Source organism: Dunckerocampus dactyliophorus, chromosome 12 (genome assembly GCF_027744805.1).
Source record: "Dunckerocampus dactyliophorus isolate RoL2022-P2 chromosome 12, RoL_Ddac_1.1, whole genome shotgun sequence".
Classification (NCBI taxonomy): Eukaryota; Metazoa; Chordata; class Actinopteri; order Syngnathiformes; family Syngnathidae; genus Dunckerocampus; species Dunckerocampus dactyliophorus.
The window spans coordinates 26,123,383-26,144,623 of NC_072830.1; the positions used below are offsets into that span (position 1 = coordinate 26,123,383).

The following is a 21,241-nucleotide window of genomic DNA, read 5'->3' on the forward strand; positions in this document are numbered from 1 at the left end:
CGTGAGACGGCGGTTCCTTACCTTACACTCCAGCCAGCTTGCCCATCGCTCACTAGCCTCTTCTGCACGTCCCGAGCCGGCGTCTCCACGTCTGGGTTACTCCAGTTGTCCCTATCCTCCTTACTTTGTGACTGTCAACCGCTCCTCCTGCCACTGCATTCTGTGGTCCACCACGTGCACACCGCAACACTGTCAGTTATAATCTGCTTATACCAACTGAAACAATCTTTTCGGGGGAACAACACATCTATTCATCTTCTACTGCTTATCCGAGATCGGGTCGCGGGGGCCAGCAGCCCAGATTTTCCCCTCCCCAGCCACTTCGTCCAGCTCCTCCCGGCGGATCCCGAGGCGTTCCCAGGCCAGTTGGGAGACATAGTCTCTCCAACGTGTCCTGGGTCTTCCCCGAGCCCTTCTACCGGTGGGACTTGCCCTGAACACCTCCCCAGGGAGGCGTCCGGGAGACATCCTGACCAGATGCCCACACCTCATCTGGCTTCATGTCTGTGTCGACAATGGGACACTCCTTGCTCCAAGTCTGTCCAATTCCGAGGGCATTTTAAGAATATGTGCACTTCAGGCCTCTTTTTCTTGTGGTGAAGGAATTCTGTTGATTTAACACTTGCAGTACTTCCACATTCCAGCAAGTTTTTTTTCCAGGTCCAGCCTAAAGCATGATGCTGCCATCGCCATGCTTGACTGTGGGTACGGTGGTCCCATTGGATGATTGAGATCGGCAATGAGGTTTGCTCATTATGACGAGGGGGCTGCTACATGGCTGTGTAGAGCTTTGAATTCACAGTTGTTTTGGTTAATGTTTGTCCTCCACAGACACAGATGTCCAGTGACGCTTGTTTATTAGCCTTTAGAGTACTTTCAGACAGTTAATGGGGCTTACAGTCAACCCAATGAACAGTGAGTGAAGCAGACAACAGGAATAAGAGAGGATGGACCTGATCCTGGAGCAAACCCGAAAAGTGCTTGGAAGACATCAGAAGCTGCAAAGACAACAAAGGACATACAGTTTATATACCTGTGCTTCAAAGCCAAGCAAGCACTTAAAATGAGTCGATGCTTTCAGTGGGAAACAAACGACACCCCTGAAAATCGATACGGTGCATTACAAGTTTGGCTCTGCTTTGATTTGGACATGAAGTCGGTTTACCAATTGGAACAATACTCACGTGCAGTCGTCCAAAACATCTCACAAACGTGGCGTCAGCAAAGACGGGATATCCGACAGCGAGCACAACACGCCAGCTAAACAATCCTGGTCACACGTCAGTCTCCTCGACACATTGCAAAGGCGTCGAATACGGTGACCAACAGGAAATACAAATACAAAAAAAGACCCAAACAGGAAATTACGGCGGAAACATGGTGGAAAAACTAATTTATTTCATTACATTTTTAGCACAATAGTCGCAGCGACGCATCACACAAGCACACGAACACGTTTCTCCTGGGAACAACACTTCCTCATTCTCGAGGTGCATTCACGTACACGCTGAACTCGAACATCAGAAATGCTGTCAAAAATAACACGTTAGCAGCGGTAACTTATTTCATTAATAATGTTACATTTTTTTTTGTGTAACGCATGCACACCAGAGCGAGCACGCCTCTCTGTTATGACGGCACACGGAAGCACAGTGGAGCGTCCCCACACGGTCACACTTGAACACGTCAACGGCAGTACAATTCCAACACTACACCGTATGTACCTCCAACTCACACACGTCTCTAGTCCGTTCATCCTGGGATCACACACGTCTGGAGTCCTTTTATCCTGCGAACAACACGTCCTCGTTACGAGATCGCAAGGTGCATTCAGGGACACTCTGAACATCACAAAACAGATTTATAGTGCGTGTGTGTGTGTGTAAATAAACAGGAATCTACAGAAAAACAGAGTCGATATTCTTATCACTCACTTTGTAACTCTTAATTCGGATGTACAATTTGCTACATTTACGTATGCTGGAAAATACACTGAAAACAAGCAAATGGACCTTAAATTATGTGATGTCTTTGAACGCAACCCCTCATTGCTCGTAACAGTTGAGTGAGTCAAATGTTGTGCTCTTAAAAGAGACTAGAAATAGATTTTTACAGTTGGGTGGTACAGTGTTCGCTCGTTTATCGCGAGCGATAGGTTCCCAAAATAGCCCACAGTAAGTGAAATCCGCAAGGTAGCCAACTTCATTTTTTATTTTTACAATTATTATGTATATTTTAAGGCTGTAAAACTCCTCACCATACACTTTTCTCTAACAGGCATTTTATCACATTTCTCTCTTGTTTAAACATTCAAAAAAGTTCAAACCTTCACTTGAATTTTAATGATCAACCTACAGGTCGGACACAAGTAATTATGAAGTCACTCACGCGTATTTCACTCCTGTTTCACTCCCTTTCGTCCTGGCGCCATTCCACCACACTGTAGCGTTTTTGTATCCTTGTTAAAACATATTGCTGCAGTACTCCTCCCGTGGCAGGCCTCCTCCATCGACCCGAAGATTCATTTACAAGCTAGCTAGCAAGCAAGCAACTAGTGATGACACAGCAGGACGGCACGAAGGGGATTGACAATGGTCTACAGCCAATCAGGACGCAGAAAACAAGGGGCGGTGCAGACAGACAAGAGAAACATTCAACGTCCCACAATGCGGCCTGTAACAGCATTCATACTCTGTAATAAAAGAAAAAAAAAAGCCTTAAAATATCCGAACCAGTGAATACACGAAAGGTGAGCCGGGATAGTGCACTGTATCTTTTAGCTTGATTGACATATTCAGTTCATTTGGCTGTTAATACATATAACTATATATAACCCTGTCCTGTCATTTATCTTTGTTAATTGAATACAGTAAAAATGGGCATATTTTCTCATGCTGATTAATCTGGTTAACACTTTTAATCATTTGACAGCCCTCATAAAAACCTCTTCACATTAAACTATGCATTTTTGGGTTTTTTTTGCCAATTTGTGTTGTTTTTTTGAATAACTGTATTTTTAGAATGTGCCGCAAGCCAATAAAGTTTGGACACCGCTGCCTTGCAACTTGCTGAACTCAAAGAAAAAAAACAGACACGCTTACTTGTGTATTGACAAGTTGAAATATTTATTGTAAAAACTGAAAAAATAAAAACAAAGCCACCAACATAGTTTTTAGTATATGGTCCAAAGACACACGTCAAAGTTGCTATGAGAGTGAGCAGTTGTTTCATTGACTATACAGTGTGAGGCAGTTTGAAAGGCTGGCTGAGTCGAGACAGGTTATTCAAAGACTACTTAGGCAAAAAAAAAAAAAAAAGCCCACAAGCTTTCATCAAAGTGCGCTTGTTTAGTCTTCTAAAACACCTTAGTTATTGTGGTTTAAAAGTATTCCAAATTGGACTTATTCTCATAAAGAAGGTACCGTCGTGTGACGTGACAGAGGAACACAACTGAAGCGGTTATTAAATCTAACAACAACATCACTGCAGTAACACTTGCTGTTTGTTTTCACCTGATCTTTAATTCACCTTAAACACTTGTTTTCCCCCTAAAAACTACTTCAGTTTAAGAATGATTGGCAAACACTGTTTAATGCGCATCTATGAAAAACCCAGTGACACAACTTTTAGTGTCTGAACTAGGCTGAAGACACACAAAGACACCACGGTCACGAGCCTCAGCGGGCAGATGTGTTCTCTAAATTATCTCTAGGGGCAAAAGGATGACTTCTATTGGTGTCGGCCTGCCCCGCTTTGTATTCCTGACTCCGCTGAAATGAGCGAGACACATACAATGATGCGTTCCAAAGCAAAAAGTTGACTTATTTACACACAGCTATGTGGTCTTCAAGCTAGGGAAGCTGTTAACCTGCACTTTGTTTTTCCCAAAATGTGTTTCAAGGGCATCGTGTGATAATGCAGCTTAATCGTCACAACTAAAGAAACTAGTGGAGCAGTCGAGGAGGTTGCAATCTTCTTCAGTCTGTGTCTGATCTGCAAAGCTACCGTGTTAGTCAAGCACTGACAAATAGAACAAATACAGGTGCATGTCAATAGATTAGAATACGCTGGAAACGTTATTTGATTTCAGACAGTTAAAGTTCAAGACTGGGGAAGGCTTTGCAGTTCATTTTAGCGTGATTAGCGTGCGAACCAGTCGCTTGCAATATTGAACTTTTTGGCAATTTGGGCATTTTATTAGTTGTAGGGCCTAGGTTCCCAAAGTGGGGTACGCCAATTGTCATAGGGGGTAAGTGAATAAAAATGAAAAACAAATAGCGCGTAACACTCACGATTACGAGTGCACCTGAACGCCCCATGGCACAGGCGCACAGTCATAGCTGTGGGGTATAGTCACTAAAACGATGAAGAATGAAGAAATAGATCCTTGAACAATTTCACTCTGTGTGTCGTCCATCTATGGAATGTAAGAGTTTTCAACTTTTCAAACATATCCTAATTTATTGAGATGCACCTGTTTGTTCCAAATAAGAGTCAGCTTTAAAAACGTTGAAGTATTTGTTTACAAAATGAAAAAAATACAATAAAAGTGTTGGTGCTTTCCCCGTTGGTATAAAAATACGTTGTTACTAATTCAAACTGTAAATAACTGTTACTTGCTGTCCTGCTAGGACCTCTGATGCCTTACAATGAGGGGTGTGAGCTTCCCTCCTTTGCAAGTTGGCAGTTGAGAGCGGGTTTCTGTGGAAGCAACTATTTAAAAAAAAAAAAAAAGGAAATGCGATGAGAGTTCAACGTGATTTAACAGTCGTGTTTGTTCCAAAGGTGAAAGGCAGAAAGTCCAGTGAAGACGGTGGACTTAACAGGTAGTGAGAAAGGAGCGAGCAACACCACACTGACCTCAGGCTCCTCCTGCAGCGTAGTTTCTTGTACTTCTTTGTTCCATCGACATATGATTTGGGGGCTCACACGTCGCCCTAGCTCTTTAGAGCAAGTGTAGTTGTGCTCATCATGAGAATCAAGAGTCCCCGGTGCAGCTGCTGGGGAGTGTGTTCAAATTGGAGCACAAATAATAATAAATAAACGATAGAAGGGTTCAAGACTGCTCTTTCAAGTCGGGTGATGCTTCTATCCAAGTCTCGTTTCCTTGTCGCCGCCCGCACGGAAGCTCCCACACGTGGGTTGAAGAAGCAGGTTGAGAACAAGCACCGTTTCATTTGGCTCGATGAACAAACAAATGGAAGAGGAGAAAACAAGCACGACAAGAAAGAAGGGGGAAGAGTGCATAAATAAAAAAGAAAGACTTTTCTTCAGGTAGAAGGCCGTGTTGGGGGTGCGATCAACCTGAACCTGCAGAGGAGGAGGAAAGCAGTTGAAGTCTGTTCAGTGCAGGATGTCCTTTAGTGCATTACAAGTTCAAACAGTCATCCGTCCGCTTTCTATGCCACTTAACCCTGTCAAACAGTCATGCAACTGAGAATTCAACCAACATTTGTGGCCTTCTACAGTTGCAGGCCACTGAAGCAGCGGTGTCCAAAGTGCAGTCTGAGGGCCACGGCACATTAGCAAAACATAGCATTAGGGAGGGATGTCTGATGTAGGGCCCAGCGACCATCTGGGGGGCCACCCAGCACATTCTAAAAATCCCCCCCCCCAAAAAAAGCAACAAAAGGTGGGAAAAGGTAACAAAAATAATACATAACCAGGAGGTGAGCTGCCCAAATGTGAAGAGACTGGCCCCCAGAGCACAAGCAGTAAGCTTCATTTAAAAAATTTCAAAAAAAAAAAAAAAAAAAAATTTGAGAGCTGAGAAATGTACGACTTTATTCTCGTAATCTCAGATTCTTTTAATACTCCGTCGTAACAGGCATTGCCTGAGACAGCTATGAAAAGGGGGGAACTTATGTGACCTTTGGCCTTGGGCAAAGGTTATGTTACGACTTTTTTTCCTCGGAAATTTACAACTTTTTTTCCTTGTAAATTTACTTGACTTCATTCTCACAAATTTGCGAATTTATTCTCGCAAATTATTCTCGTAAATGTACGACATTATTCTCAAAATCTCAGATTTTTTTTTTTCTCCAAATTTCCATTATTTCTCATGGGGAAAAAAAAGAATCAAATTCCAAACAAATTCAACAATACGCTATTTTAATGTGCTGCTGTGGTCATCTTTTGCTCTCACCTTCCTCGTCCTCCCCCCAGCCCTCTGCTACCCCGGCCAGCTCATAGTGTTTCTTCCTTAGCTCTCCGAGACGCTCCCGCTCCTTCTGCAGACGTGTTTCCAGCTCCAGCACCAGGACCTGAGGAATAAACACAAACACACACTTGTCATCGTGAGGTTTCCGCCTGCAAACCACTGAAAAGCCACAATCCTAAAAGGTTTGTTTTTTATAGGAGTCATACACAGGAAATTATGATGTGGAGCCTTTTCACGGAGACAACTTTACTGTTTGGATTGAGTCCCACGGCTCTCATAGCGATGTGCGTTAACGCTGTTTTTCTTGTTTTTATTACATCCATGTTTATTTTCACTTTTTAGCAGCTAAGCCAAGGTAAACTTTCTAATAAGGTTATTCAAATTTCTTCACCTATGCTTCTCACAGCCACTAGGGGGCACATACACATTGTACTGTATTAATCCATTCCAGTAGGTCCGACTCTAACCAAAACACACTCTAACCAAATCCATTTATCCCATAAGAAATAATGCAAGTCCAAATACTCTGGCACGCAAACGGAGGCAAAATGCTGGCGTTACATTAATCATTACAACATTAACCGAAAAACCTGCTAACTAAGGTTCCACTGTACATTAAATATGGTACACACCTTAAGGGAACTGGCAAGCATGTGCGTGTACAATTTCAGCAGGATTGGTAAAACACATGGCCGCCATTAACCAAAACATCTTACCGACTAAGTGCCCACAGGTCATTTCTTGTAATAAAACGTTGAGGATATCATGTATGCTAGCATGTCTTCCAATGTATTTTGCGCACACAACTCACAGGGGGCATCACAAATATAATTTTTGTCCATGATTGTAAATGCACACTAACAGGACCATATGTGAATATGCTTAACGAGCTCTCCTAGTTTGACTATAGTTGTTTGTGTGACAAAGGTCCTTGCACTTTTGTTTTGTTTTGTTTTTCTTTCACTGTGGGGGCAGACAGCCTCAGACTGACTGGCTGAAGTGTTCGTCTGACTCAACTTCCCGCTGGATGAAAAACAATGTTGCTTCAGAATGGAACAATAAGCATGCTCCAAAACAGGCCTGCTTTTTATTTGATCAGTGCTTGCGTGTTGTACGTTGCTGCTAACCTGGGCGTCCATCTCTTGTCGTTTGATCTGTGTGAGCGTCATGCTGGAGAAGTCCATGGTATCTGTACCACAATTGCAAACCAACAATTGTTTTAATTGCAACACAACTTTGTGGAAAATGACCAAAAACAACCCAGAGGATGCTGAGAGTTGCTAACCTTTGTCTTCAATCTGGGACTTCCCAGACTTGGTGGAGGCCACCACAGCGGCAGTCGCCTGGGTGACGCCTCGGGACGCTTGCTGCAGGCGATGCAAGTTGGCACTGTCTTTGTCTGCTTTCACCTGGGAGGGCAGCGGCACTTAGATTAGACATGGAGCACGCTGTACATAAATACCACCAGGGAGTTACACTATCTCAGAAAGCAGTTACACTACACGCTCACCTTGGAAGCAGCAACAAGTTGTGCTGTGCTGGCAGCAATTTCATGGGAACATACCATCAACTCCTCAAACTTCCCTTTGCCCTGCACCACCAGATCAGCCGCATCTCTGCAGTGACAGTGCAGAATACAAGACATGTTCACAACGCAATGCTATAATCATCTTCATCCTGTCTTTTCTCCGCATTTCCTGTTGGGAGCAGCACGTCACTCACGAAGGGTCTTGACGGGCACGAAAGGTAGTAGTTACTTACACCATGACCGTTGCACCCCAGCCGACTGCCTTGGAGGCAGAAATCAGGCCCTCTGTCCAGCGAGAATTCTTGGCATAAAATTCCTTCGTGGATGCTGCCCCCTGGTGGACAAAAGACGAATCGCCATCATTGATACCCCAAGTTTTTACAAAAAACAACAAAGTCAAGCCCATTGAATTGGGCTTTTACATCGAAATTAGTACACAAATTAATTATTCATATTAATTCTAGTAAAATGTTGACATTTTTAAAAAAGATTTAACTAGACTGAAATCTTCTAAAAGAGCATTTGGTAAGAGCAAGGTATTACAACTAGCGACAGGGCCGATCCAATCCAGTGTCGGTTCTCTTTCTGATACCACCTACGAAGAGTTCCGATCCATGAGCCACATCTGTGCTTCAAATGTTGTCAGCAAACATAGCCAGAAGAATATCCGTGAACGTAGTTGTCTTCACACATGCACTACAGCCGTCCTCCTCGCTGACGCCGCACACACACGCAAGCTCTCCACCTGACGTGTTCACGACCACAAAACAGTCAGACATCACAAACTTAACAATATACAAACTTTCCAGGTCACTACAATACCATACTTGCCTTTAGAGAGTTTTTATTCCAGCCTCAAAAATCAACAATGATAATGTTGCGACCTGGAGGTTATGCACCATGTTAAGAGTTCTGTGTTGTCTGACTGTCTGTGAAGTCTTGAATGCTTCAGCTGACCTCTTGTTTGCGTGTGCGTGCAGTGCTACCTGTGTGGAGACAGCTCCGTTCCATGTTATTCTTCCAGCTGCATTTTCTGATATTCTTTTGGTGTCGTTGCAATCAACAGTGACCTGTTTTGCTCAATAAACGATCAACCACCTTCTCGTCACGCTATAATTAATTATTTTATAACAAACAGAGTTGTGGTGTTGGAATAGAATCGTTATCAGCAGATATCCAAATTTAGGTATCGAGATCATATCGGAAGTGGAAAAATATGAAAAAAACCCTAATTACAATATTTTTGTGTACTTGTGTACTGTGTGCACTTTTCTTGTAATTTTGCCCATTATCCATAATCCCTATGTGAAACATGACCACGCATCACTCCCTTTTCTGTGCGTTCTATAGAGAGAAAAACAGCTAGCATGTGGGAGCTAACCATGCACGTAACGGGGGGGTTGCTGTTTCCTGGGGCGTTTGATCGGCGAAGTGAATGTATAGTGCCGGGCGGCACGAGCTTGCCATACCCAGGGTATGTGAAGTGTTGACGCCCAGCGATTCATAAGTGCTATAGCAGGCATCTTCTGTGCCTAACACAGATACACTACACTTGAGTACCATCTAGTGGCTCAAATGTGACATGACACGAGGATCATTGAATGATAGACTTAACAAAAAAATGGTCGAAAAAAAGATCGAAATTATCGATTATCGTCGATAATTTATAGCACAATTATCGACCAGCAAAATTTGTTATCGTGACAGGCCTAACAGCAACACTGTTACTGTAGCAGCTAACACAAATAAGTATTTTTCTGGCGTAGTGACAAAGCGCCTCATGCCACTACCGACAGGTAATGGGCCCATTTCAAAACAATGCAATCTGTACTGACTAGGAAACAAGAGCAAGCAAACAGCAACGAATAGACACTCAAATGATCTGTAAAGTATTAGCCCACATTCCATGTTTTGTTTATACACGGCTAGATGGACTATGTTGTGATATCATGTGCTATGTATGTGCTCCATGTATCAGAATCAGTATCATGGTGACTTACTCGATGTTGTCAGTCTAGTCCAGCTGGTCTGGGGCGTCTTTTCCAGTTTATTTTGAGTAGGCGTAAAAATATTTCTATCCCTGCGGGGTTTGTTAGCGCTAACAATTCTTTGTCCGTTGTGATGCACTCTCTTGGAGGAATATCCTCCTCGTCATACATACACACAAAGCTTTTCCATTGATGGTAACACTGTATGCCACTCCGTTTCTGTCGGCATGGCTTGGCAAGCTCCACATGAACACCACCAAGTCATGCCCGTCCTGACTCTGTCGCCCCCCATCTGCTCAAACAGTTCACTCTCTCTTTGTGGCCGCTCAGCTTCTAAAACCTGTAGCTCATCCTCCGCATAATCAGGCTCACAAAAAAAGGTTCTGAATCCTCATTTGTCCAAAAGCAGTCGTCATCAGCGGCTCTCACAAAGGCTGCCATGATTAGTAGTTGCAAACAGACTGACGCTTTCTATGCTGCTGTTGTTGACAGAAGTAGCACTAGATGTGTGTAATGTTTAAAATGATCAAAATACGGCAAAATACTGTAAGTACGACATGTTATCATGAATGCGCCTGTTACTGGATGGCCACAGCATGTATATAAAAAGATAAAAAGTTGTTGCGGGATTTTTCAAGGGCCGTATAGTCAAAAAAAGGTGTGTCCCGTTACATGCATTGTTAACTCACTCATGCTAACTGTTTTTCTCTCTTTGTGTGTTCATGTGTCACATAAGGATTGTGGATGATGGGCAAAATGACCCCAAAAAGTGCAGGTTTCTTTTAAAGAGTAAAGAGAAAGTGTACTGTGAAGTGAATAACATCTACAGTCATCCATCACGCTTTTGCAAAGTGGGAGATAAAGACCAATATAACCTACCCTCCCACTCTCCACAATGTCCCTCTGCAGATCTTTGGAGGACAGAACAAGTGCCTTGATGGCCGTCATCAGGTCTGTGCACGAAGCTAAGATCCTGCAGGGGGCGACAGAGCACAACACTGAGGAAATGGCTTAATTAACTGAAACTATTAAGTCAAAATTATATAATGTACCTAAAGAAAATGGCCACAGTGTAAACGATGATGATACACACAGATGTTAAAAAAAGAACAGATTCAAACTACACACAGCATTGTACTGAACTTTTGCATGTTTTCGAAAGCATGAAACATTACGTCTGCAGAGGTTTTGTGGTCAAAGTGCTAAAAATTCATTGCACATCTGCCACAAATGTCTGCATAACAGCGAGCCAGCTGACACATGTACTGGTGTGTGAAAAAAGCTACTTCTCATATTTACGTTGCATTTTGGGAGCGACGTTTCAAACAGCGAGCTAAAGACAGTTTTAAATGCGGCTGGTTGCGGTACACACCACGTGACGTAAATAGTTATTTGGCATGAAGCAGTGAAGTAACCAAACTGTGATTCTAGCTGGATGCTATAGGATTTGTGCTTAAAGATATGACCAAGCTGATGACGATGACAAATATAAGGTTACTTCTTCAAATCTGAATTGTTTTAGCTGATGGTCAAGCTTGGTTTTATTTTTATTTTATTTTTGTTTTAAGAAAATGTTGGTGGTCTTTTTAGCAGAGTGCTAGCTCATAATGAAGATGCCAGAATAAACCTGATAATATTATTATCACCATTATTACCGTTTGAAGTTTGAAGCCTGTTACGGAAAATGGATATTCACTCTCTTAAGACAACAATGCTTTTGAAATGAAATCTTCCTGTGCAGCAAAAAATAGATTACCTTTCATTGACCTCCATCTTGATGCCTGTATCAACTGCTCGAGACTTGTTGAGCATTTCCTGTGACGATACACACAGGAGAATGTTTTTTGACGGCAAAGCGTGCACACGTCTTGCACAGGGGACACAAGAACCATACTAAAACATACACACCTCTATCCTGGCAGCAGCGGATTCCACAGCTGCAGAGGTGGCTGCCATTTCCTGCTCCACGAGATCGCCCAGCTCCCCTTGCTGCAGCTCCAAACCCCGAGGACGCAGTTTCTGAATCCAAGATTAAGGCCAAGTCTTCATTACAGTCACCGTTGTTCACTACTATACACAGTGCACCGAGTACTATAGTACACAGTACTATCCAGTGGTGTGAAAAAGTGTTTGCCACCTTCCTGATTTCTTATTTTTTGCATGTTTGTCACACTTCATTGTTTCAGATCATCAAACAAATGTAAATATTAGTCAATGACAAGACAACTGAACACAAAATGCAGTTTTTAAATGAAACTTTTTATTATTAAGGGGAAAATAACCCAAACCTACATGGCCCTGTGTGAAAAAGTGATTCCCCCTAAACCTAATAGCAGCAACAACTGCAATCAAGCGTTTGAGATAACTTGCAATGAGTCTCTTACAGCACTGTGGAGGAATTTTGGCCCACTCATCTTTGCAGAATTGTTGCAATTCAGCCACACTGGAGGGTTTTCCAACATGAACCGTCTTTTTAAGGTAGGGTTCTGGTCAGGACTTTGACTAGGCCACTCCTAAGTCTTCATTTTGTTTTTCTTCAGCCATTCAGAGGTGGCCTTGCTGGTGTGTTTTGGATCATTGTCCTGCTGCAGAACCCAAGTTTGTTTCAACTTGAGGTCACAAACAGATAGGCGGACATTCCCCTTCAGGATTTTTTGCTAGACAGCAGAATTCATGGCTCCATTTGTCACAGCAAGTCTTCCAGGTCCTGAAGCAGCAAAACAGCCCCAGACCATCACACTACCGCCACCATGTTTTACCGTTGGTATGATGTTCGTTTTCTGAAATGTGGCGTTACTTTTACACCAGATGTAATGGGACACACACCTTTCAAAAAGTTCAAATTGTTTCTCGACAGAACACAGAGTATTTTCCCAAAGGTCTTGGGGATCAAGATGTTTTCTGGCAAAATTGAGACGAGCCTTAATGTTCTTTTTGTTTAGCAGTGGTTTTCGTCTTGGAACTCTGCCCCGCAGGCCGTTTTTGCGCAGTGTCTTTCTTATGGTGGAGTCATGAACACTGACCTGACCTGAGAGGCAAGTGAGGCCTGCAGTTCTTCTGATGTTGTTGTGGTTTTTTTTTTGTGACCTCTTGGATGAGTCGTCGCTGTGCTCTGGCTAATTTTGGTTAGCCGGCCACTCCTGGGAATGTTCACCACGGTTCACCAATGGCTCTCACTGTGGTTCGCTGGAGTCCCAAGCTTTAGAAATGGCTTAATAACCTTTTTCGGACTGATAGATCTCAATTAATCTAAGTTAAATTATATTTTAACGGGAGGGCAATCACTTTTTCACACAGAGTGATGTAGGTTTGGATTTTTTTCTCCATTAATAATCAAAAAGTTTCATTTAGAAACTGCATTTTGTTTTCAGTTGTGTTGTCACTGACTAATATTTAAATTTGTTTGATGATCTGAAACATTGAAGTGTGACAAACATGCTAAAAAAAAGAAATCAGGAAGGGGGCAAACACTTTTTCACACCACTGTAAACAGAGACACCCACCTCTGCGGAAGACAGGATGGTTTGGAGAGCGGCCTTCAGCTTGCAGTTGTCTGCTGTCGTCAGGCTCTCCTTCGTCTTCATGTGGCCCAGCAGAACCAGCGCCTCGGCGCCACACGACTTCACACTCTCTGACAGAGCTGTCAGAGGATGCACATAATATAAGCAAGAAAACAACAAAAAAACACTACTGCTATTCTCCATTATATTGACATTTTTTGGCTTCCTCAGACGCAAAAGGCTCCAAAATCATTTTGTCATTTAAACTGTACACAGACTTTGTAAGTATCTGTGATGTGACTCACATTGCAAAGACTGACAAGACTAAATATCTGAAATCAAGGTCAAAAATACTTATTTTAATACTATTTTTGACTAACAAGATGGTAATGGTAATGGTTTAGTTTTATTTGAACAAGCCTATAAGTTACAATGGAATACATCACATAGTTCAATTCGCAGTTCTACATTTCCAAAAGGAGTAGGAAGAAGCAAAGCTTATTCGTCCATTTCACATCAATTGCAATACATTTCTTCTAAATGTAGTCTTTACCAGCTAATACATGGGAAAATGATACAATGGAAAATGATAAGGTAATGTGATAATGTAGTAATAAAATTGTGAAGGTTTTTTCCTAAATCATAATAAATAATCACATGATTAGTATAATAAATAAATAATCAGCTTAAATAGACATAACTGAACTTCATTGTAATAACAGGTGAGTACTGACAATGAACTCACACGAATGAAGTTTAATGAGTGTTGTTGTGATTAGACACAGCATTTTGTACACACTGGTTCAAAACTCTTCTTTGTATTTTGCAAACAACAGTTTGTATTGTTTCTTGAAATCGCTCATCTTGTTGCATCTTGTTGCATTGTTTGAGTTCCTTACTCAATCCGTTCCATAATTTGATTCCGCATACTGAAATGCTATGGGTTTTTAGCGTTGTTCTATCATATAAGTGTTTTAAGTTGAGTTTTTCCCTGAGATCATATCGCTCCTCTCTTGTTAAAGTATTGTATGACATTTTTGGGTAGAAAGTTATTGTTTGTTTTATGCATCATTTTAGCTGTTTGAAAAGATATTTGTTTGCTTATCGTAAGTAATAGCTCTCAAAGTCTGAAATATACAGTGTAATTTAAAATTAGCAAAATAATCTACCAATGAAACTAATTCCATTGCACTTATTTCAAGTGTTTTGGCAAGTCAAATTTTCTTGTCCTGTTGTCAGATTTAATCATAATAAAATTTATTTTATTAAAATTAATTTTATTTTAAGCAATAAAGCTCAGATTTTAATACATATTACTTAAGATAAGCATTCAGTCTAACATAAAAAGGGCCTGGTTAAAAAAAAAAAAATTAATCACAAATATTTATTTTTGAGCTTCCATCCATCCATTTTCTATGCCGCTTTTCCTCATTAGGGTCGCGGGGGTCTGCTGGAGCCTATCCCAGATGACTTCGGGTGAGAGGCGAGGTACACCCTGGACTGGTCGCCAGCCAATGGCAGGGCACATATAGACAAACAACCATTCACACTCACATTCATACCGATGGACAATTTAGAGTCGCCAATTAACCTAACATGCATGTTTTTAGTATGGGAGGAAACTGGAGTACCCATGAAGTCACCATACATGAAGTCCCGAGTTTAACTTTAGATTCTAAATAATACTTGCTGAGCACCTCTCCCCTTCCGGCCATCACCCCAAAGAGGGGAAAGGGAGGAGATTGAGCAACTTCCCGGTCAGGGCAGTGGTTGTATCCAGGTCGGGTTCTCACTGCCTCACCCCAAGGAAACCCACCCCACACCCACAACGTCGCCATACATCACCACAGCTTCGAGATGACTGATGCATACATCGTTAACAATCATGCCCCAGGTATCTATTTTCATTCGGGGATTGATCCACCAAGTCCTAAAACAGAACTGATATAAGTTGCACCTGACAATAAGTCGCAGAACCAGCCAAGCTGCGATTTATAATCCGGAAAATATGGTACAGTAATATATGGTAGTTGCTTAAATATAATTTCAACTTCACAACTGTAGTGAGAGCCTTGGAGCAAAAAAACAAAAAACAAAACCAAAACACTAACTGCACCTATTTCAAAACATTAATTCTCTTTTGTCACATTTCCATAGCTATACTATTTTGAATAGCATAATCGCACACACATACAGATACAGTGACTGCCCCCCCCCCCACACACACACACAGTTTACCGTCAGCCTGCTCCACAGGCACCATGTGAGAGGTGGCACTGCCCTGAACAATGGTGTCGCCCACAAGGTGTCCACATTGGGTCACCACTTTAATCAACTGAGACACACCTGTGCAAAAAAGATGGACACAAAACATGACTCACTTCCTTGAAGGATGTTTTGCATGCAACTAGTACAGGAGCATGTATGTTAGAAGACAGCATTCCATTTTACCTGTGTCGTCAGCCAAGAAGGCGTCTCTGGCAGTATGGAGCTGGTCCACAAAGTCTAAAGAGGCTTGACATCTGGATGCCAAGTAGTCTGTAGAGGTACGTGTAATTGGACATTACTACACACACTCACCGCTAACTATAACTCCAAAGCGGACGGGAAGCAACCTGCTGAGCTGGTGCAGCCGATGTGTGCCGGGTCATCGATTTGGGCGAGTGAGTCTTGGATGATCCTCTCTGCATCTTCCACAGCTCCCTGCAGACTGCTCCAGCGGGCCGCTACCAGCTGGCTCTCTAACGCCTGTTCCCTGCTCTCCTGTGCAGAATTGACCATCACCACACAGATGACCATTCATGGCAGACTCACACACCAATAAAAATGCATTTAGGCCAACAGTTGAGCCTCATGGGCTTTACTACCAAGAATTGACCTCTGACCTTGTCATTGAGCTGATTTTGCAGGGCTTCTGCTGTCTTCACGCCGCTCTCTCTCTCACTGGCCAATGAGGTTTGGACTCGCTCAAGCTCCTCCCCCCGGACAGCCAGCTCTGTCTCTGCTTTGGACAAGGACTCGACGAGTGCTGCTTTCTCCGATTCCAGGGCAGCTAACTGTGTGCTGAGAGCCTCACTTGACTGCAAAACATTGAAAATAAATGGTGTGTTGGAATTACCAAACAAGTAAACAATTGAGAGCAGCACCATTAGTTAGGAAGTGTGGATTAGAACAATGAGGCTGCCATGACCTTTCAAAATGTTGTAGTTTATGATACAAGTGGCCTCCAATGTGAAACATTGTAACACACAAGTCTTTTTCTAGTTTATTGCTTGGCACGTAGTCTCCAAAGGAGTTTGAGTGGAGGTCATGTCCACAACCAAACAGAAAAAAACCCAAGTTGTGGTTGTGCAACTTGGCAACACCAACTATGGCAACAGTCTGACGTTTCATCAGATCCTGTGTGCAGGAAGTTTGTGTGTCTTTTGGGGGTCGTCAACACAGTTTGGAAGTGTGGAGTGAGCTCACGGCAAATATAAGGAAGCAAGGTCTGAAACTGGTGAAGAAATGTTGAGTGGAAAGGAAAGAATCGCTGTACTCTTTAGGGCACCACATAATGAGATCTGCGGCAGCGGAGGCACAAAAGAAATAAGATGAGGGCAGTCTGTGACTGTACAGATTAGCAAGAAGGATGAAGAGTTAACGATTATAGGCTTCAGAAATAGAATGATGAGTGGGAGGCTGAGAGATGGATGAGTGGGACAGAGAACTGGCAACCTCTGAATGTCTGCATGAATTCAGAGCTTATTAACCATTAACTACACACATTATCTTCGAGGGTTAGAGACTTTGACTGTGTCTCAATTTGCCCAATTCTGTACTCAGACTTAGCATTTTCAGTGTATACCTGTGCTCACACTGAGAGGTATGGCAATCAGACATCGGATTTGCAATCAACACATACCCCAAATGGTGAGTGTACAGCGATGCACCCTAACCACCTAATCACCAATCACCATCCTCAGTTAAAAAGGACAAAAGAAGAAGAAGCGGACAAATATACATACCTGCATTTTCTGTAAGTGTGCAACAACAGTAAGTGATTTGGGACAGCACTACTAAGTACACAGTTTACAGTATTCCATTTGACAAAACAGCCATCTGTTTTTCTTATTTTTCAATACAAGATCAAATAAGAGACAAACTATAATGCTCATTAGTCACTATAATCCAAATCCATAAACAGTATGTAGTAGATGCCGCTTAACTCATTCAATTCATTCAAGACGTATTCCTGAGTTTTGATAAACCCGAATGTCCGATCCCAACAACGTATTTATACGTCTTTTACATTTTTTTTTCACAAAGAGGTGATGACGCAACTCTGCACTAATGCATTTCACTTCAGAGCACATTGAAGCCATAAAAACGGCCACAAGGTGGCAGAAGTGCATTTGATAAGAGCTCGGCGGGGATCATGTCAATGGAAGAATCACACATGACAGGAAGGAGGAAGTCAGACAGCGTGGAGGAGTGTAGCATGCAGAAGGTTTCGCATTGTACGGAAATTTGAACACATGCACGCGCGTGCACACACATACTTCAGTTCCAAATGTGAAAATTGGAAAAAGTTCACGCATATGTTTGTAAATAAAATGTTATTTTGATGTCAAAAAATTCCTTTTTTGTGTCGTTTATGTTGGTATAGCTGTTTAGATATTTCAGCTGTCAGAAAAGCACAACATATTTGTGTCAAAGTGAAAGTTGTATCTTTTCACAAAAAGCTGTTTTTCTCTCTTTTCTAGTTGGGAACTGCTATTTTCCTGAAACTTGCCTATGTTCTACTGCTGATTACTGAAGAATAGAAAAAGGTAGGAACAAACCAGTTTCTTTCTGATGAAAGACAGGGGTCTAATCTTTCTTTTAGTAGCCATAGAACACAATATTCTGTTTGCCTTGAAAAATCATTAAAAATCAGTACTGAAGGGGTTGTTTTTTGATAAGTGGCTGGGATTGAATGAGTCAACAAGACTCATAAGACCAAACTATCAGGAATATGTATGAGACAAGCAGTGCAGTTCTACACCACTAAAAAAACATTAAACCACAATAGCAAACATATTGTTAAATTAATACCTGTATGAAAGCGTCCAAACTAGGCTTTATGACTAAAAGCTAGACATTTTGAAAGTAACTTTTGATGCAGCTCTTGTGTCAGCTCTCATTGGATTGTGCAGGTGTACAAAAAAACAGAGAGTAATGCAAGGATATTACAAAACTAGAAATGCATGGTTACAGTCTACCACTGGGCAGCCTCCTGTTGTTTTGATACTGTATACGTACCACAGCAACAAAACTGACTTACTTCACATGGCCACAACCTTATGACCACCTGCATAAGCTAATATGTATCATAAATTCTGCCTTTACAAACATAAGTATTAATTTAACAATATGTTTGTGATTGAGGTTGTGGCATTTTGCAGTGGCGTACAACTGCACTATAAGAACAGCTCATATTACATGATGCAATGCATTACTATCTTTGCAATAATATAGTGTATGTATTTAATACAGCTGAAGGGAATCTAAACAAAATTGTGACTTGAGTTGTGTTGGCTTTGGCAGACAGACGACTATGAATCATAGTAGGCGCCAGGCTTCCACTGGTAGGACGCAATTATTTTTAGAAGCACATTTGTGATTGGGTCAGCTTGAGTGACTTCCTAAGATGACCAAGGATAAAAAGGACAGCAGATAAGATACTCATCACTCCTGTGATTGTAATAATGAGCGAGAACAGACCTGTTGTGATGAGGCCATGATGGTCTTGATGGAGTCTAGCTCCGCCCTGCTAGACATCAGTTCTCTGTGCATCTCCTCAACGTGCTCCCTCTGCTCTCGTTCCTGGATCACCAAAACGTCTCATAAGATAACTCACATAATCGCAGTTATGAACTTGACAAAAAAAAAGAAACATCTTAACTCTGTACTAGTATTAAGTCACTCACAAGCTTTTGATTTTGATGCCCACCTGTCTGCCTGCGGCCTCCTGGGCGGCCTTCACCTTGTCCTGCATCTCTTTCCTCACTGCATCCACTTCATCCTGAGCTGCCCGAGCCACGGTCATCTGCCGGGTCACCTCTGCATTCTACAAACACACACACAAACAAACAGAAAGTACACCTAGATACACTCCAGGTGATGAGGACAAGCATGCTAAACATGAAGCAAGATGTTTCTTATTCTTACCTTCCTCAGCAGGTCAGCGTGACTTTGCACCAGCTCGGTGTACTTCTCCTTCAGTTTGGTGTAGCGCTGCTCATTGGCCTGGGCTTTTTCTACAAAATGGCGACCGCTAATCACTTTTACGTTCAGTTTGAAGTCAGCTGTTGAAATCCGATGGAAAAAAAGCGTCTCACGTCTCACTCATCAGAGCTAACGAGTGACGACTGGAACACCAAGTGTAGGTATGACTGCAAGGTTTATAGTGCGTCTTTCTATGTAAATGTCTCATGTTACGACGTAACAAGTGCAGCCTGTACTGAGGCTTATATCAAGGGGCACTCAATATTCCGGAGTTCACACTATTTGCAATGCATGTTTGCCTCCTCTACCACAGATGGTGCTATAACCCCTGCAGCCGCTTAGTATTTATTATTTTGTTTCTCCTCTGTTTCTATTAATTTAGCAACAAAGACCAATGAACTGTGTTTACTCTTTTATAGACTTGTGTATCTAATCTACATCATGAAATGGTGAATTTGTCAGCTGTTAAGAACTTTGTTCCAGACAAACATCTTCCAACATAGTCATGGTAATAAAATAAACTGATTGGCCTTGCTTGAGTGTCTTACTTTCGATCTCTGTCAGACTCCGCTGCTCTTTTTCCGTGTCCTCTCTGACCCTCCTCAGGTCATCAAGCTCGGCCCTCAGGAACTCGCTCTCCCCTGCTGCCTGTAGCCTCAGGTGGCTCTGCTCTGCTAGCTCCGCCTCCAGCTCACTGACACGCCCCCTCAGTGCCTGACATAATCGTCCACTCTTGTAATGAGAAGGAGGGGAGAACAAGGAAATAAGAATCACTTGATCCAGGAGATCTTGAACATATTATTTGATCGTGCACTTGGAATAATGAGGCAAAGGGTGGACCGTTATTTTTTTACCTCCAGTCGGAATGATTCCAACTCATCTTTAAGGACTTGGATTTCCCTGGTCAGCTGCTCAATCAGTCGGTCTCTGGTGGATACAGAAAGACAACAACTGTCTATGAAAATCAAAATCTCCTTAGATATTTCTTATTAAATGAGTGTTTTCCATGAAAAGTGCAGCTAGGCCTCAACTGAAACAATGAAACAAAGAGCTCTCTTCATCTGTGAAATGGGAGAGGACGCATTCATATGTACACTTCTCCAATGAAGGATGAAAAAGGCTCAGCTTACCTTATTTTATGATGTGCTAATACCACTGTATACGTGTTAAGTTAAGGTAATATCATGTATTTAAAATGTATCATCAGTAAGAAAGCATCGATACAAGAAAATAAACCCTGGGACTCTTTGTCAGCTGCATGGTTGGACTGACTCATCAATAACAGACTGATGAGTCTTAAAGGGAAACTTCATGTCAAAACATCTGAACTACTCCTTTAAACTGTAGCTACATTCCACCTTTGTAAAGTGATGTTCCTGGGTGGATTTTTGTTATTTTGTGTGCAAAAAAGTAGGAGCAATCACATGTAACAGCAAATAATTCATGGTTTCATGGTCATATGGTTTCAAGTAAATATACATAATGTACCGAGTTTTAAGACGTACTTATCATCCTTGCGCATCCCATTCTGATTGTTGAAGTTGAAGGGGTCGATTGCAGCAGAAGTGCCAAATAGGTCGTCAAATTTTGTCTCCAAAGGAGCCTACGCAAACAAAAGCAGACAATGTAAAAGGAGAAAGAAAGACAAACCAGGTAAAAAAAAGTCATTGCTAAAACATCTTTGATTTCCTTATCTTGGTTACTTTAAAAGTAAAAATACATTTGGATAATCGTTTTTCACAGTAAACTTATATATACAGTCAAAACTGTCTTAGCGGCCATCTTTATAGAACGGCCACCTGCCTATAGCAGCCAC

The 21,241-nt window shown here is 42.0% G+C and overlaps 1 protein-coding gene across 4 annotated transcripts in view; it reads right to left on the bottom strand.

Moving 5' to 3' along the window:
* Positions 1-3,101: 3,101 nt before the first annotated feature.
* hip1 (huntingtin interacting protein 1) overlaps positions 3,102-21,241 on the bottom strand; it is a 55,817-nt gene continuing 37,677 nt past the window's right edge. For all 4 annotated transcript variants that reach the window (XM_054793221.1, XM_054793223.1, XM_054793222.1 and 1 more), the window contains 20 exons: positions 20,931-21,028; positions 20,280-20,352; positions 19,974-20,157; positions 19,369-19,457; positions 19,151-19,267; positions 18,922-19,023; positions 16,062-16,256; positions 15,792-15,939; positions 15,628-15,714; positions 15,415-15,522; positions 13,180-13,316; positions 11,585-11,695; positions 11,433-11,491; positions 10,556-10,649; positions 7,922-8,022; positions 7,671-7,776; positions 7,446-7,569; positions 7,288-7,349; positions 6,146-6,263; positions 3,102-5,310 (listed from right to left, as the gene is read on the bottom strand). In XM_054793221.1, the coding sequence (XP_054649196.1) occupies positions 5,300-5,310; positions 6,146-6,263; positions 7,288-7,349; positions 7,446-7,569; positions 7,671-7,776; positions 7,922-8,022; positions 10,556-10,649; positions 11,433-11,491; positions 11,585-11,695; positions 13,180-13,316; positions 15,415-15,522; positions 15,628-15,714; positions 15,792-15,939; positions 16,062-16,256; positions 18,922-19,023; positions 19,151-19,267; positions 19,369-19,457; positions 19,974-20,157; positions 20,280-20,352; positions 20,931-21,028 (2,124 nt within the window). In that variant the 3' untranslated portion in view covers positions 3,102-5,299. The remainder of the gene's footprint in view (positions 5,311-6,145; positions 6,264-7,287; positions 7,350-7,445; positions 7,570-7,670; positions 7,777-7,921; positions 8,023-10,555; positions 10,650-11,432; positions 11,492-11,584; positions 11,696-13,179; positions 13,317-15,414; positions 15,523-15,627; positions 15,715-15,791; positions 15,940-16,061; positions 16,257-18,921; positions 19,024-19,150; positions 19,268-19,368; positions 19,458-19,973; positions 20,158-20,279; positions 20,353-20,930; positions 21,029-21,241) is intronic.